The 15,894-nt window shown below is 49.2% G+C and overlaps 1 protein-coding gene across 1 annotated transcript in view; it reads left to right on the forward strand.

Moving 5' to 3' along the window:
* Positions 1-1,875: 1,875 nt before the first annotated feature.
* LOC135817192 (receptor-type tyrosine-protein phosphatase mu-like) overlaps positions 1,876-15,894 on the forward strand; it is a 53,218-nt gene continuing 39,199 nt past the window's right edge. The window contains exons 1-6 of the mRNA XM_065330322.1: positions 1,876-2,400; positions 10,827-10,871; positions 11,576-11,605; positions 12,164-12,355; positions 13,316-13,609; positions 15,012-15,410. Coding sequence (XP_065186394.1) covers positions 2,304-2,400; positions 10,827-10,871; positions 11,576-11,605; positions 12,164-12,355; positions 13,316-13,609; positions 15,012-15,410 — 1,057 coding nt within the window. The 5' untranslated portion in view covers positions 1,876-2,303. The remainder of the gene's footprint in view (positions 2,401-10,826; positions 10,872-11,575; positions 11,606-12,163; positions 12,356-13,315; positions 13,610-15,011; positions 15,411-15,894) is intronic.

Consider the following 15,894-nt stretch of genomic DNA (forward strand, 5'->3'; position numbering starts at 1 on the left):
AGTATAAGCCACGGCAATCCTGCGGACTCTTTTTTAACCGTATATTTGGCTTATCCAAAAAAATGTACCCTATTCAGTACAACGCACACATGTATATTCTCTTGCATGCTCATTCATACATACTCTCACACGAAGAGACCAGATATGACCGACCGAGTTGACAGCCCAGCGTACGCGTGCGACAGCCTGCGAAAGTGCATACATGCCATACTTTGCAACGACCTGATACTTGAAAAATTCCCGTTTGAGCCCTAATAATAATACCCTTTCACAGATTGACTTGCACATAATAACACGGTAAACTGATCATGTACGTGACCGATTGTATGATTGTGTTACGCTCCCTCTCCCTGGTTGCGCACTCTTTCTGGTTTGCGTCAAAGTTACCTGCCCTTGTGCAGCAAAGCTCCAGGTCTGTTTCTCGCAGTTTAGTTAGAACACTCTGACTTCAATGTTCTGAACAGCTAGCTGTCCAGACTCCAGACTACAATTTTTTTGTAGCACAGCACACATTCATATTTTTGATACAAGTACTACTACTAGTAGTAGTACCAGATGCCTGGGGTCGCCATGGTTAGGTCAGACTCGGAGACAGTTCACCATGGTTCACTGACGATGCCGGCAATGACGGACTACCCGTAACTAAGAATTACTTAGCGTAAGTAATTCTGTGATGATTGAGAAGTCACACTGAATGCAATGACTATGTAGCCAATAAGTATTACAAATTAATAATAAAGTCGGGATTGGCCGAGGTGATCGGGAGAGGGAAGTTCGAAATGTGCACGTCAGCTATTGATTATGCATTCGAAGGAAAATGCGGGACCAGTAAAGACATTGTGGTCGGACTGGCGAGAAGCGGTCGGTTTAGGGAGGCGGCCGGAGAGCGAGGTTCCACTACTGTCTGGGTTCTAAAATGATGTCCCAGTCATGAAGTCACTGTCCAGTGGAACCTGTTCAGTGCCTGTATTCTTTATTTCAGGATTACTCCCCAAGTATCGCCGAAGTTGCACCAACCTCTTCTTCACATTGGTGTCCCCAGCGCGGGCTTGCGAATTCGATGGTTTGGAGGCAACAACGTTGTGAATGGCCAACGGTCCTCAGCGCTTGTTCAGTACCTCCATGAGCGACACTGACTCACGCTGCTATCTGGCGTTCACGAGGTGTTTGTCGCGCTAGAAACGGAGCGTCTCTGTAAGTTTGTATCCCTGGTGACGGTTTGGTCTGGAGAGCACTATAATGGTGCTCATCACAGTGAGACACAATCTTCCTCAGCCTACTCAAGCTCAACTGATGAGGGGTGAATTTCCCGAAACACTGTGTATTGAGCAGGGAGTGGTGCTTTCTTGCAGGTTTGCCGAGTCACGGGAAGGTTCGATGGGACTTCTCGTGTGCTCTGGATGACAGTCGTGAATCAAGCCAAGGCGGCAGGAAAAGCGGGAGCTCCCATGCCATGGCCCACGTAGGGAGCAACACACACAATTCCCCAAGTACATGATTGTATCGCCGAAGTCGCACCAACCTCTTCTACCCAAAGCCAAAGGCTATTTTTATTATGACAAAGGTTCGGTGTGTACGTGTGCATGTGTGGTCCAGTGCATGCAGGCGTTGCAGTGGCTTTACAGCATGTATGTGTGGTGGATATGGCTGCTCGACTGCTCGTCGTGCAAGCGTGCTCGATCGAGGGCAGCCCTAGCCCGTAGCTACTAGGCAGCCGTGCGCGTGGTCCATAGCCGGCGTAGACCGTCTACCATGTATACTGTCTACTGACTCCGTGGACCGTGTGTGAACCACGATGACGCGCATATCCTGGTCCTCGGATATATACTAGACATGGTCATGGGCCAGGCCTGTTTGCGACCGGCATTTCGCGCGCATTTCTGCACAGAGCCTTGCTGCTTGCCGACCGCTTCATTTCTCAACTCCAATCTCCAACTCCTGATCCAAGATGACACTGTTCTCTCTCAGGTGATCGTGCTTTGCTTCTGGTTTGTCGATTGCTTGGTTTATTGATCGTAGATACGGATAGATATCCTTACGAAGGAGGTTGTCGAAGAGTCAAGAACTTTGCCAAACAGTTTAGTCCCGAGTTGGCCATGCTTCGAACTGCCGTAGCCTGCGTAAGCGGCGCAGGGGTTTAGCTTGCAACATCGATCTACGATAAGGTCGTGGGTTGAACCCTGTGATGACCTTGGTTCGTTTAGTTCGTGCCGATTCCACAACGTCGTCGTTGTCCGCCATCAACCTGATCAGCTCATACAGGAACGAGCTTCAGGAAAGACACACTCACCTTCCCTATTCTGATGAGTTACCACTTCGGTGGAAGCAAGCGCCGCCGACAGCGAAGTGTCCAGATGAAGTTTCCCGTCTACTCGTGTGTTTGCACAAGACAACGTTTGTGTAAGTGGTGTTTTATTTCTTCCCCGATTCTTCCTGCTACCTAGAATAGTTTCTCGCTGACCAGTGTATGTCACATGAGTCGAATCGTTGACCATTCCTTTCCTTTGTGCGTTGGGATAATCTGTTGAAGGTGTCACATTTCTATCACGGAGCCAGGAATGCCACTGCTTTTGGCCACCAACTAGAACTGTATAAGAGTACTAGTAAATCCGGTTTGTGTTTTGTCGGAATGCTGGTGACTCTCTCAATCCTTGTTCTGGGAACAGCTATCCAGCGATACCATGCGCCTGTGGCTGATGAGCCGCAGTGAGAACCTTCTCAGTAACTCGCAGCAAATGTGTTTGACCATCTCCCCGGGGGGTTGGGTTGCATTGCCTTTTCCGAAGCGATAGATCTACGCTATAGAACCGTGGAGCGGAGCAAAGACAATGGAAGTTCTCTTTTTCTCTCAGGTGCGAGTCCAAGCTCTCCAGTAGAGTGCTTCGGACGAAGCGCGCCTCACATAGCTTTGCAAACAAGACAGACAGCCAATACACGGCCGGCGATCCCAGAATAGATCTCAGAGAAACAATGCGGTCGGGCGAAACTATGGATGTGTCCGTTTGGGCACCGAAGGAAGGAGGCAATTCATGAGTTCCGATCCTAGAGGATTGGATTTGGATTGGTTTATTTAACGTCGAATAACAAACAGGCAGTGTTGCCTTATTACATGAGATCGACTAAAGACAAACAGGCACACAAATGTAAGGAAAAGATTAAAAAGAAAAAAAAGAAAATAGAAAAAAAGAGTAGGATTTAAGACAGCAGCTAGCTAGCAGAGGAAAGATTGCATAATTATTTGATCAGTGAGCAACGTAAGTCGGTGAATTTTTCAGGTGGGGTAAGAGAGCGGTCCGGAATTGACCTGGTTTCTTCAGTGATCGTATAGATGCAGGCAACTTATTCCAGAGAGCGGGACATTGATATGAAGGGCTGCGTGTGGCAGCGGCAGATATGATCCTCGGGAAAAGAAGCAGGGGAACATCTGTGCTCCTCGTTCGACGGGTGTGTGACAGAGGTGTGACAAGGTCATGAAGAAGCACACTACAGTTATTATGAATTACACGAAATGTTAGCAGGAGGAGTTTGCGGCAATACATTGATTGCAGGGGTTGAATGCTGAGGCGTTCAAAAAGAGGGGCAGTTGGAGACAGGAACGGAGCAGAGCAGGCAACACGCACAGCTCGCTTGAGAAGTTTCTCAAGACGATCACGTTGTGCAGAGGAAAGGGAAGAGGAAAAGCTGTTGCATGCGTATTGGAATGTGGGTAAAATTATACATCTCAAGTAGGTTGAGCGGCATGGCATTGGGAGGCACTGCCTGTGGCGGAAGAGAATGGCAATCTTTGAGGACACTGTCTTGGCTATATGGTCAACCATTGTGTTCCATTTCAGGTCGTCATCGATGTGCAAGCCCAGGTACTTGGCGCTTGTCACTTGCTGGAGGAGTGTAGCTGCACAGTGCACATTCAATGTCTTGTCGTCATGACGATTGGCAGGAATAAACAATATTTGTGTTTTTCGACTATTCAGGATTAGGTTGCGCTCACCAAGCCAGTTGCTGAGATGGGTGATGGCTGAAGACAGGTTGTGTGACAGCACTACCTTGTCCTTCCTGCTATCGTGTAGCATGATGTCGTCCGCGAATTGGGTTACCTGGACGGCAAACTGATCCACTTCACTGGCCACATCCCTGACATATATGACAAACAATAGTGGTCCCAGTACAGACCCTTGGGGAACCCCACTTGAGCACGTGAAAGATGAGCTACTATCGCCGCTGATGACGACTTGTTGTTGACGATTTGAGAGGTAGTCGCTTAACCAGTTCAGGGCTGTGCCGGAGATTCCAAGCTGGAATAGGTCTTCGACAAGTGTCTGATGCTGGACCTTGTCAAAGGCCTTTGACATGTCCAGGAAAGCAGCGCCAGTTGACAGCCCGTCATCTCGGGCTCTTAGGAATTTGTCTGTAACCATTGTGAGAGCATCCTCTGTAGAGTGCTGGCGTCTGAAGCCAAATTGACAGGAAGGGTAAAGATTATGTTCAGCCAGGTATTGACTGAGTTGCTCATGGACGATACGCTCAAGCAGCTTGGAGACTATAGGGAGCAAAGAGACAGGTCTATAGTTGGTGGGTTGACTGGGGTCACCACCTTTGTAGACGGGAGTGATGTTGGCGATTTTCATGTTCGGTGGCAGCTGGCCTTCGGACAATGATTTGTTGAAGATGAGCATCAGTGAGGGTGCAAGAAGGTCAGCGCATGATTTAAGAATCGTTCCGGGCAAGCCATCACTGCCAGTAGCTTTTGTCATGGCTATTGACGATAGGAGCTTACGCACACGGGCAATGGTAACAGGCTTAAAGATTGAAAGGCTGTTCGGAGACATGGGGCCTTGAGGTAGAGTCAAGGCTGGGGGACGTTGAGGATCATTGACAATGCCTGCAAACACATTACCAATGTCATCCGGGGAGCATTTGGGAAGAGTGTGGACTGGCTGCCGTCCGCTCAGCTGATTCAATACACGCCAAGTCTGCCTTGGGTTCCCTGTAGCGTTCACAAATGCTTCATTGTAATGCTGTTCCTTCAGTGCTCGGCTAGTGCGGGTAACCTCCCGTCTGCTCTGCTGGAAGCTGCGGTAGTCCACATCAAGTCTGGTTCTCAGCCACTTACGATGCAGTTTATTGCGCCTGCGTACAAGCGCTGCGAGCTCCGAGGTATACCATGGTGCGACATTGTGGGCACGGTGCTTCCGAGGCCGGAGTGGTGCATGTTGATCTACGAGTGACATGAGACACTCGTGCCACTGAGGCACTGTGTGGGCTAGTGGCTCATTGGGCTCTCTCCGAGTCGCAAGCTTCTTTCAACAACAAGGAAAGCTAGCTGAGGGAAGGCTAGGTTTGGCGCGAGCTCAAGCCGATGTCTAGAAGAAAATAGCTTAGACTGTCTGATACACAAACTCATTCCCGTGTCGTATGTATTGCAGAACGTTCCACGATGGTGTGGCCGGGTGTGCTTGTTTCGTAATGAAAACTGGGACCACGGTGTGGTCACTGCTTCGGACGGTACCACTGAATCTCCGTGTCTATGACTGGAACCTGTCAGGCATTTTCAGGAAGTTGTCCATGATTCCGAGGCTGCACCTGCACATCGGTCTGCCTAAACAGGGACTATCTGGCGGCCAGCTGTGCTACAGAGACAAAAGACCAAAATCCGCTGTGACTGTTTAGATAACACTTGCGTGTTCTCTTGCATGTGATGGCTTCACGCACCAGGAGATGAGATGGGAATCATTGCAGTGGCTGAGCAAGTCAGCCTGGGGGAAGCCGGCAGGAGAGCATTGCTGTGGTAGAGCACCCCAGCCTGCGTCTCTGAGAGCACCGGCCCAGGGCTGGAGAGCGCCAGGCTTCCGCAAGCCAGCCGGGATCTTTGTGTAATGATGTCAAATGATCGCAGCTTCTTGTAGCCTAGCCTCTGCTTATATCCTGGCCTAGGCTGTCCCTCCAGGAATCCGCGGACAGAAAGTTGACATTCTGCGCAGAATTCTGCGGCACAAATCGCTACATTATGCGGCGGATAGCATGAATTCTGCGGCAATACTGCGGTATTTCTGCAGCGCTGCACCGGTGAAAAGACATGGCTATATGCTATGTCCAAGTATCAATAAAAAATTTAGTGGTCGAAAACACACGATAGGCTCAATACAGTAACGAAGAAAACTCCCTCGACTTTGAATGCAACAAAATAGCGACAGGACACTGCACTGTGCATGCATATGAAGCGCGTGCTCGCATTGCCCCCAAACCGTGATTTTTCACAATTCTGCGGCGAAAACTGTGAATTCCGCGGGATATTAAAAAAACATGAATTCCGCGGAATTCCGCGGATTTTACCGCGGCCGCGGAATCGCGGATTCCTGGAGGGACACTGCCTAGGCCCTTGCTCTCTGCTGCGACTATACTGACGGGCAATGGGCGGAACGTGCGGTACATGTATTTCTCTATCTGTTCCTAGTACTGCGCCATTGGTTGTGTGGTGAGTGCAGTCAGCCTGAACAGAGGTCATGTGCATGCCCACAGTTCTGCCGGGCGCAGAAAGGCTGGGGGGGTCAACTTCCTAGACTAGACCGCTCTTAAAGGGGAAGTTAAGGCAAAAATTAAAATTTCATCAGTTGTAGTCTTCGGGGTGCTGAGTCGAATGGTCGTGGTCCGAGGAAGCTGAGACGCTCCCTTCCTACTTGAATCCCAATCGAACTCGCGCACTTCCACCGAAACTGGGTGACTGCGCCCTACTAGATGGGGATTTGTATGCAAAATGTCACTAAAAGCGCCATTTCGTTCTTATAAAAGCACGGATGACCACGATTGGCCCATATGTTGTAGTCTTTTGGACGCTGAGTCGACTGGTTTTGGTCCGAAAAGGCTGCGATGCAGCGTTCCTCCTTTATTCCCAATCGAACATGGTTGAACAAGCGGTCACGTGCTGCTGCGTACGCCAGTCACCTGGTCACCGTGCCTGCAGGGTACAACTTACTAGCCTGTTTGACCTTTTTTGGGTGCAGTCCTGTCACTCGAGTTGAACCTTGGTGTGAAAGTTGTCGCCTGCTGGCGTGGTGACCAGGTGATTTGGGCACCCAGGAGCATGTGACCGCTTCTTCAACCATGTTCGATTGGGAATAAAGGAGGAACGCTGCATCGCAGCCTTTTCGGACCAAAACCAGTCGACTCAGCGTCCAAAAGACTACAACATACAGTAAGATCGGGCGCCGAAGAACGCAGGGGCTCGAGCGCAGCCTAGGAAAGTTCTTAAATTTTTAATTCTAGCCAGACCGTTCTTATTCACACGCGCGTGGCGAGTCGAGTGACGCCATGACGTTTGTCATGTACATGTAGACCAACGCATATGGCCGATTGGTTTGCAGGCCTGCCTGCGAATCATGAGGTCCCGAGTTCGAGACCCGCGCTGGTAGCAGGGAGCGTGTAAGTACAGGTTCCTGCACGAGTATGAGGGCAGTACCGCGGAATCCAGCCCGCGCCGCGATAGCGGCAAGGGTTGGATGAGCAGCGGTACTGACCGAGTATGAGTTAGGCGTTTCCGGATTATGCGTTTTTTCTTGGTCTAAAATGGAAATGGAAAGTGTTTTGAAAAACCCCTATAAATCAAATTTTTTTCTAAAGAAAATGCAAAAATTTACCCAAAAAGCACAAAAAATGCCACCGTTGCCATGGTAACAAAATGGCGACAGCTAGGCGCGTGACATTTGGCACCATGGTGATCATTCATGGTGATCGTGAACATGGTGAAGTACTTGCAGGGAGTCGTAAAATACCGGTATTTTACGACTCCCTGGCCCAAAGTGGGTCAAAATGGACAAAATGCATTTCGACCCCCAAAATGCAAAAATATGCAAACACATAATCCGGAAAGGCCTAGTATGAGTGACTGGAACGTGTTTCCCGTGTGCACCCAAGCCAAGGAGATCACTCACAATCTTTGACGTTTGAGTTTACATGAACCATTCTGTGACTCGACTCGAGTCCTGTATGACTGCTGTGACTCTGTGTGAGCTGAGTCACAGTGAGTGAGAGTGACTTCGACAACCGTACACGGACTACAGTACATGACTTTTGCATGTACTTTCAGACCACAGAAGCTTGTCATTGAAATGGTAGACTCATGAGTGGATTTTGTCCACTGCCCGTCGTCAAGTGACAACGGGCAGTGGATTCTGTCCACTGCCCGTCGTCAAGTGACGACGGGCAGTGGATTCCGTCCACTGCCCGTCGTCACTTGACGACGGGCAGTGGAACTATTTCCATCACCATTCATCAGGCAGGATCGCGCTTTCCAGCCCGCGTAATTTGATCTGTTATTGGTCGACTCCAAGGCGACAGTCATGTGACATACGGGAAAGACTTTTTACGTGAGTAAAGACTTTTTATGCGTGGTGAACTGCGCCGACACCCACGGTCAACTGGGTACTCACAGCTCGGAGTGAGGGTAACAAGGATGCAGTTTACAGGGTTATGCCGTTACACGCCCGATTGGTTGAGAGACTCACCTACTCTCCCCTGACTCACTTGTGAGGTCTGCATTCGCCACTAAGGTGTGCAAGGCATAGGCATAGTGGTGGCCTGCGGAAGCGAAGGCTAGTTTGTGTGTTTCTGAACATTCAAGCGATGCCAACGCGAATCCCGCGAATTATTATTATTATTATTATGTACGTACATGTAGTGCAATGTAGTACTTCTAAACTAGTGGGTGTCGTAAATAGGAATGACTGTACATGTAGCAGTTACTGTTTACACGTGTACATGACATGTACTCACCTCCCATACATGTACAATGTATGATCAGTTCAATACTGCACTCATGTGGAAATTCCAAATTTTGAAAGTGTTCTTAAATCAGATAATTCTAGCCTGGACTGTTCTTAAATTTTGCCGGTTTTCCAGCCTGGGTGTTCTTCGGCGAGGTGTTCTTCGGCGCCCGATCTTACTGTATGGGCCAATCGCGGTCATCCGTGCTTTTATAAGAACGAAATGGCGTTTTTAGTGACATTTTGCATACAAATCCCCATCTAGTAGTAGGGCGCAGTCACCCAGTTTCGGTGGAAGTGCGCGAGTTCGATTGGGATTCAAGTAGGAAGGGAGCGTCTCAGCTTTCTCGGACCAAGACCATTCGACTCAGCACCCCGAAGACTACAACTGGTGAAATTTTAATTTTTGCCTTAACTTCCCCTTTAAAGGGGAAGTATACCCTAAAATCAAATTTTCACCAGTTGTAGTCTTCGGGGTGCTGAGTCGAATGGTCTTGGTCCGAGGAAGCTGAGACGCTCCCTTCCTCCTTTATTCCCAATCGAACTCGCGCACTTCCACCGAAACTGGGTGACTGCACCCTACTAGATGGGGATTTGTATGCAAAATGTCACTAAAAGCGCCATTTCGTTCTTATAAAAGCACGGATGACCGCGATTGGCCCATATGTTGTAGTCTTTTGGACGCTGAGTCGACTGGTTTTGGTCCGAAAAGGCTGCGATGCAGCGTTCCTCCTTTATTCCCAATCGAACATGGTTGAAGAAGCGGTCACGTGCTCCTGCGTACACCAGTCACCTGGTCACCGTGCCTGCAGGGTACAACTTACTAGCCTGTTTGACCTTTTTTGGGTGCAGTCCTGTCACTCGAGTTGAACTCGAGTTGAACCTTGGTGTGAAAGTTGTCGCCTGCTGGCGTGGTGACCAGGTGATTTGGGCACCCAGGAGCACGTGACCGCTTGTTCAACCATGTTCGATTGGGAATAAAGGAGGAACGCTGCATCGCAGCCTTTTCGGACCAAAACCAGTCGACTCAGCGTCCAAAAGAGTACAACATATGGGCCAATCGCAGTCATCCGTGCTTTTATAAGAACGAAATGGCGCTTTTAGTGACATTTTGCATACAAATCCCCATCTAGTAGGGCGCAGTCACCCAGTTTCGGTGGAAGTGCGCGAGTTCGATTGGGATTCAAGTAGGAAGGGAGCGTCGCAGCTTCCAAGACCATTCGACTCAGCACCCAGAAGACTACAACTGGTGAAAATTTGATTTTAGGGTATACTTCCCCTTTAACTTTCATGTACTACAGTCTATGCACAGTTGAGTCACCGTGTGTGCATTGGCATGCTGTGCTTGGTGGAATCCTAGCCTGTCCGTTCTTCAGCACCCGACAGTGCTGTAGGTCGTGTTGGCGTGATGCAGTGCCAGGGAATGCATAGTAGCACTGGCATGTGTCAAGCAGACTGAGACTCTGTGCCTGGATATTGTCCGCCGTGCTACTTCGACTGTGAACTATGAGACTCTGTGTGTGTGTGTGTGTGTGTGTGTGTGTGTGTGTGTGTGTGTGTGTCTTCGATGGCATACTGGTGACGTGGATACATACCCAGGGGTGTACTCGTACATAGGGGTGCTTCCTGGATGCCTGGGAACAACTCCTATGTAGACATGCACTATCAGCAGTGGATCTACATACCATCAATTTCATACATTTCCTCAGAAAATCTGAGTTTTGAATGACCGTCAATGATCCAATCATCAACTATCCCTAGTGAAATTGGAATATTTGGCACAAAATAAGGTTTGACAAGCAAGACAAGCAAGATTTGTATAAAATGTTGTTGTGGTGTTTGTTGACCACTATTGCTTCGGAAATCACTATCATGGCGAGCGGTGTGCGCACTGTGTGCATATCCAAAGGACCTGTAGCGTCCGTACTCGGATGGTGGCTGTCAATATGACAGCTATACTCCCTGACAGGACATAATGCATGCAATCCTGGTCCATGGCAAACTACCTGATGACATGTATGACAAGATGGGTTTTTTGGTTTTATTGCTTTACATGTATCTGTGTGTCAGGGTTGTCGCTCCTGGTCGTCTTCCTATCAGCTTACACAGCAACCGGTGAGATCATACATAGCCTTCCTGGATTTGATAGACTGTGTTTAACCCGTCCATCACTGTGTGTACCCGCGATTGGATGGTTTCACGCATTGGCTAACGCAACTATAACTTGTCAATGTGCTTACCGGATTTTGGAATAATCCAATGTGTGTGTCCACTGTAAAGTTATATCCGCATGAAGCGGACTAGTATCATTCTCAGTCTGAATAAACTTAAAGTATTCGGGCGCGTGCTCGGCGATGGGCACGGGGGGCACGTGCACCCCCAAAAATTTTCAATCTGGGTAATTGCAATTGTAATGTATGCAAATATGCTCTAAAATTCAAGAAAGGTTGCAAACAAATTGCAGAAAATTGCCGGGGGGGGCTCCCCTCGGTTCCCGTGCACCCCCCTATTTGGGGGGGCCGAGCACGCCCCTGGTATTCTAAGGATCATCCTGAAGGCTGTAAAGTTTGTGTCACAGTGACCATGTCCACAGATCTTGGTCATGCACTGTGTGAACGTTTCCTATGGTCGGGATGAATGAGAAAAGGACTTTGTAGAGGGTGTGCAAGATCGCAATTAGCACTAATCAGTGTGCGCAATTGCTGTGCATCATTGTGTCTTCTTTGCTCCAATCACGATTTATTCGCTGATGTGTTCCCCTTTTTTCATGTCTTCTCTCTCTCTCTCTCTCTCTCTCTCTCTCTCTCCCCTTGTCACAGGTCAAGATGGAGATGGATCAGGAAGTGGCGGTGAGGGAACGTCAGAGTTCCTTGCCTAATGTGTCTTGCATACGTATGAATTTTTAAAGACTCCACTGCAGCCTTATCTATCATAGAATAGTGAACGTTGAGACATAACTTATCCTTCATGCCACATGGCACACCTAGTATTTCTGGTTCTTGGTGAGTTTCGCCAAGGAAGTCAGTTAGAGCGGTCACTGGAACTCACCTGTGATCACTGTGCATGTACAGTTGCGCTCACTGCAATCCAACCCAGCGTGCAAAGCTGGCTCCCTGGGACAGCTCCGATTACATCATTGTATTTGTACGTGTGTACGGTCGGCCGAATCCATGCCACTTCCAACGCGTCGAGGGCCGTGCAAGCTGAGGGCGCCAAATACACACTCTGGGTCGGATTTCACCGAGCGCAACTAACTGTGCATGCCTACATCATGATGCTGGTTGGCTGGTGGCAGTTTGGTCAATGTGAATGTGTGTGTGTGTGTGTGTGTGTGTGTGTGTGTGTGTGTGTGTGTGTGTGTGTGTGTGTGTGTACATGTATGTATGGGGTCTTGTGCAACTCTACAGCTGACACCAGTCCGACAGTGGCTGTCACCACGACAACGGTGGCAGCGGAAGCAACAGCCGAGTCAACCACGGCTGCTCCGTCCCCAACGCCAGGACCGTGTGCCCAGTGTGATCCTGTTGGGTCGGTGTGCGGCAACTCAACTAACATGACGTGTATGTGCATCAGTGGGCACACGGGCAACGGAATGTACTGTAAGTGTTTCTAGCTGTTCAGCTGTTTCCTGTGCGCACGTGTGTGTGTGTGTGTGTGTGTGTGTGTGTGTGTGTGTGTGTGTGTGATATCGAACCCGCAATCTATCGATTGGAAATCGCTGCACATACCACTGCACCATATGGGACACACACGTCTTTCTTCTCTTTCTCAGACTCTTCCTGACTTTTCTTTCATTCTCCTGGGTGGTTACCAACAGCCAGTGCATGCCGGAGTATGTGGTGTGATGTGTGTGCGGGGAAAAAAAAAGAAGAAGGAAAAAACCAAAAATAGGGATTCACTGGCCAGAAAATGTCTCCAAATAGCTGTATGGTGTAGACCAGGCTGAATAGTGACGGTCAATTCTTCAGCCTTGCAAGCTGTTGAATGGTGTAATCCCAGCACAAGTTGCTATGGCTTCTGCCGTAGCATTGCTATCATCGCCTCCGGCGATGGGCGTCAAAGGTCAAGGTGTGTGATATGGAGGGGGCGGTGTGTGTGTGTGTGTGTGTGTGTGTGTGTGTGTGTGTGTGTGTGTGTGTGTGTGTGTGTGCGTGCGTGTGTGTGCGTGTGTGCGTGAGCACGCGAGAGTGAGTGTGTACGTGTGTGTGTGGAAGGGGGTCATGTGACATGTAAACAAACCAAGCTGAGGCACGTTAGCTGGACAGTCAGTGATTACACACCTGTAAGGAATACATGAGTGGTAGAGTGCTCTCTTAATAAAAACAGCACAGTGCTTCTAGCTACCGACAGCCTGCCAGCAAACCAGTGACATTGGGGAATCTTCTATATAAGCCACATACTGGTGAGGGGTGAGTATGGCAAGGTGGTAAGAGTGGTGACACGGCCCTGGTAGTCAGCTGGCCACTACATGTACCAACGACTTTCTGAATCTTCTCTAAAGCCTCCCTCAAACCCCGCCGTTTCGTGCCTGCTTCTGTTCTTTCTTCCTGGCTGTGCAGGCACCAAGGAGTATGTCATCGATACGATGAAGAACGTTGCTACGATGAACACCACCGGGACACTGGTGGGAGTGAACACGACAACGGTAGTGTTCGGCACCAACAGCACGTCATCGGGAGAGCCCTGGGCGTTGCTGAACACGTACGTCAACCTGCTGCCCAACCAGAGCATTGCCGAGCTGGCAGCACCCGGCTTCTACAGCGTCCGCACGTGTAGGAATTTCCTGTACTCGAATGGCGTGCAGACGCAGACATGCGACGGTGTTGAGATTGTTAGCACGCTCAGGACGACAGGTAAGACATTGAAAATAGAGCGCATGGCTGCACATGACAGGTGAGATGAAAATAAGTGCCTGCCTGCGCATGAAACTGAGTGTGTCCAGCTTCTGATTAGTTCTGCCTGGGTGTCTGTCACGATGAAATTCCTTGTTTAAATCATTTTGATCCAACCGACAACAAGCTCACACAACTCAGCTTGGGGATATTTACAGGATACAGGAACAATATGATACAGGTGAAACAAGAGAGAAAGAAAGCTATCCGTCCATCACGGAAGGAACAACAACTAACTAGAAAAGGAAAATATTGAAGAAGCAAGTAGCGCAAGCGAAAGCCAAAACGCTCTCCTCAGCAGAACGTGCACATACACGTGCGCCTACAAAGCACCCACAGCAGCGCAAACGACGCCAACGTACTACACTAATCTACACTAATCTACATGCATCAAATAAGGAATCCAAAAGCAACCAAAAAAGTAGCCAGCTCTGCAGAAGGATCCACGACTGAGTACAGTCCGCGTAGCCATGGGACCTCATGATGTCAACCAAACAAAAGACACAGAAAAGACGTGTCAAATAAACAATAAATAAACCAAACGCAGATTCAAACAGCAAACTAGTAAGCTAACGATAAACTAGTAACACTGAGACAATTCAACTGTCACAAATTACAACAAAATCACATGCAAGAAGTCCTTTCACTTTGTCCACCGCTCGTTGCGTGACAATCATAGTTGATGCAGATAGCGGTGGTGAGGGGCATAGTAGGTACAACTGAGCTGCAGTTACGCAGCAGGTGTACTCCTTGCATCCTGCGTGTGCGCACTGTGCCACTAAATGATATGCCCGGGGAAATTTACTGTGGCAGCAACCCGTTCGCAGTGCGCACTCCTATTTGCATATGCTGTTGGTAAGATGTGCATCAGGTCCATGCCCATGTGCACGGTTGTGAGCAACACGGTTCACTGTAGCAGCTTAGCTTGCTTCGACAAGACTTTGTTAAAATACAGCCATGTCTGCCCACTGTGATCAAACGGTAATGAGGATGCACGCGGACATATGTTCCCACCCGGCCTGTACACAAACCCACCTGTGTGCTGAGCAATAATCTTACTGGTGCAATCAATGCCACGCAGTTTGTTTGTTGATAGGAATGAATGGACTCGGAGTATTTGCCAATGTGTGCGTCCCTTTGGACATGATGGGTGTATGGTGTATTATAAATCAGTATTGACATTTTTAAATGACTTGACTCACATAGCTGTTGTCAGTGTATATGCGAAGATGAGATATGCACTGGAGGGAGCACTTGGCAATCCCGTGTACTGTGTTCCTTAGCGTGTCCTTCTTGTCGTCGCCTTCTTCTCCCCGGGTGTGTGTGTGTGTGTGTGTGTGTTTGTGTGTGTGACTGGTTCCAGGTATTGTTGGTGCTATTGTTGACTGGGTCAACATGTCCACTGGAGGCTCGGAGAACTTGTTTGAGGTGTCCAACAATGATGGTGTATCGGAGGTTGCGTTTGTGCTGCCTAACATAACCAGCACCGACTACAACGTGTGGGTGATGGAGTATCGGACTTTCCTAGCCGATTGTCAGACGACTGGTGCTGAAAACACCGTTGCCGTGTGCACGTGGAGCAGTTTTGAAGTGAACAGGACCCAGCGCCGTGCCTCGCTGGAGCGGCTACAACCCGGCGAGTACGAGATACGGCTGCACGCCGAGATCAGGACGGGACCGGTGGGCCGACGGCGCCGTCGCCGAATGACACCCATGGTGTCACTGTACACGCCGCCCATTGTAATCACTGTACCGGCATCAGGTGAGTTGGGGGAGGCCTGTGACTGTGTCAAACATAGCCACCGTGTTGGAGGAGGGTGTGTGTGGGGGAGAGGGGCTGTCCCATATCTGCCAGGTACAGCCGGTTTCAGTTCATTTATGGCAGGACCATACACGGTTCAAACCGTTTAGCGCAGGGCTAGTATAACAGGGTGGTCGACTGCAGCGGATACAAATGGTGGGAGACAGTGTGTGATGCTTATGTCCCATTCAAAAACCATACTGTGCACTGCCATCCAAACAGCAAGCAATAGAATGCCCAAGCAGGACATGCATGTTGTCAGGTCTATGTCGAGTAGAATACATGTATCTTCATTTCAGTCTTTTTCAGATCACTTGCCTTTTGTTAGAGGCCATATAAATGTAGCCGTCTATATGTCGGGAATGACCACGACATGCACCTGTGAAGCTTGCCCTTGGAATTTTCTTTCGTCCCACCTTTCTTAGATCGATCCGTCTGCAATCTG

This window comes from Sycon ciliatum, chromosome 5, assembly GCF_964019385.1.
Source record: "Sycon ciliatum chromosome 5, ocSycCili1.1, whole genome shotgun sequence".
Lineage (NCBI taxonomy): Eukaryota > Metazoa > Porifera > Calcarea > Leucosolenida > Sycettidae > Sycon > Sycon ciliatum.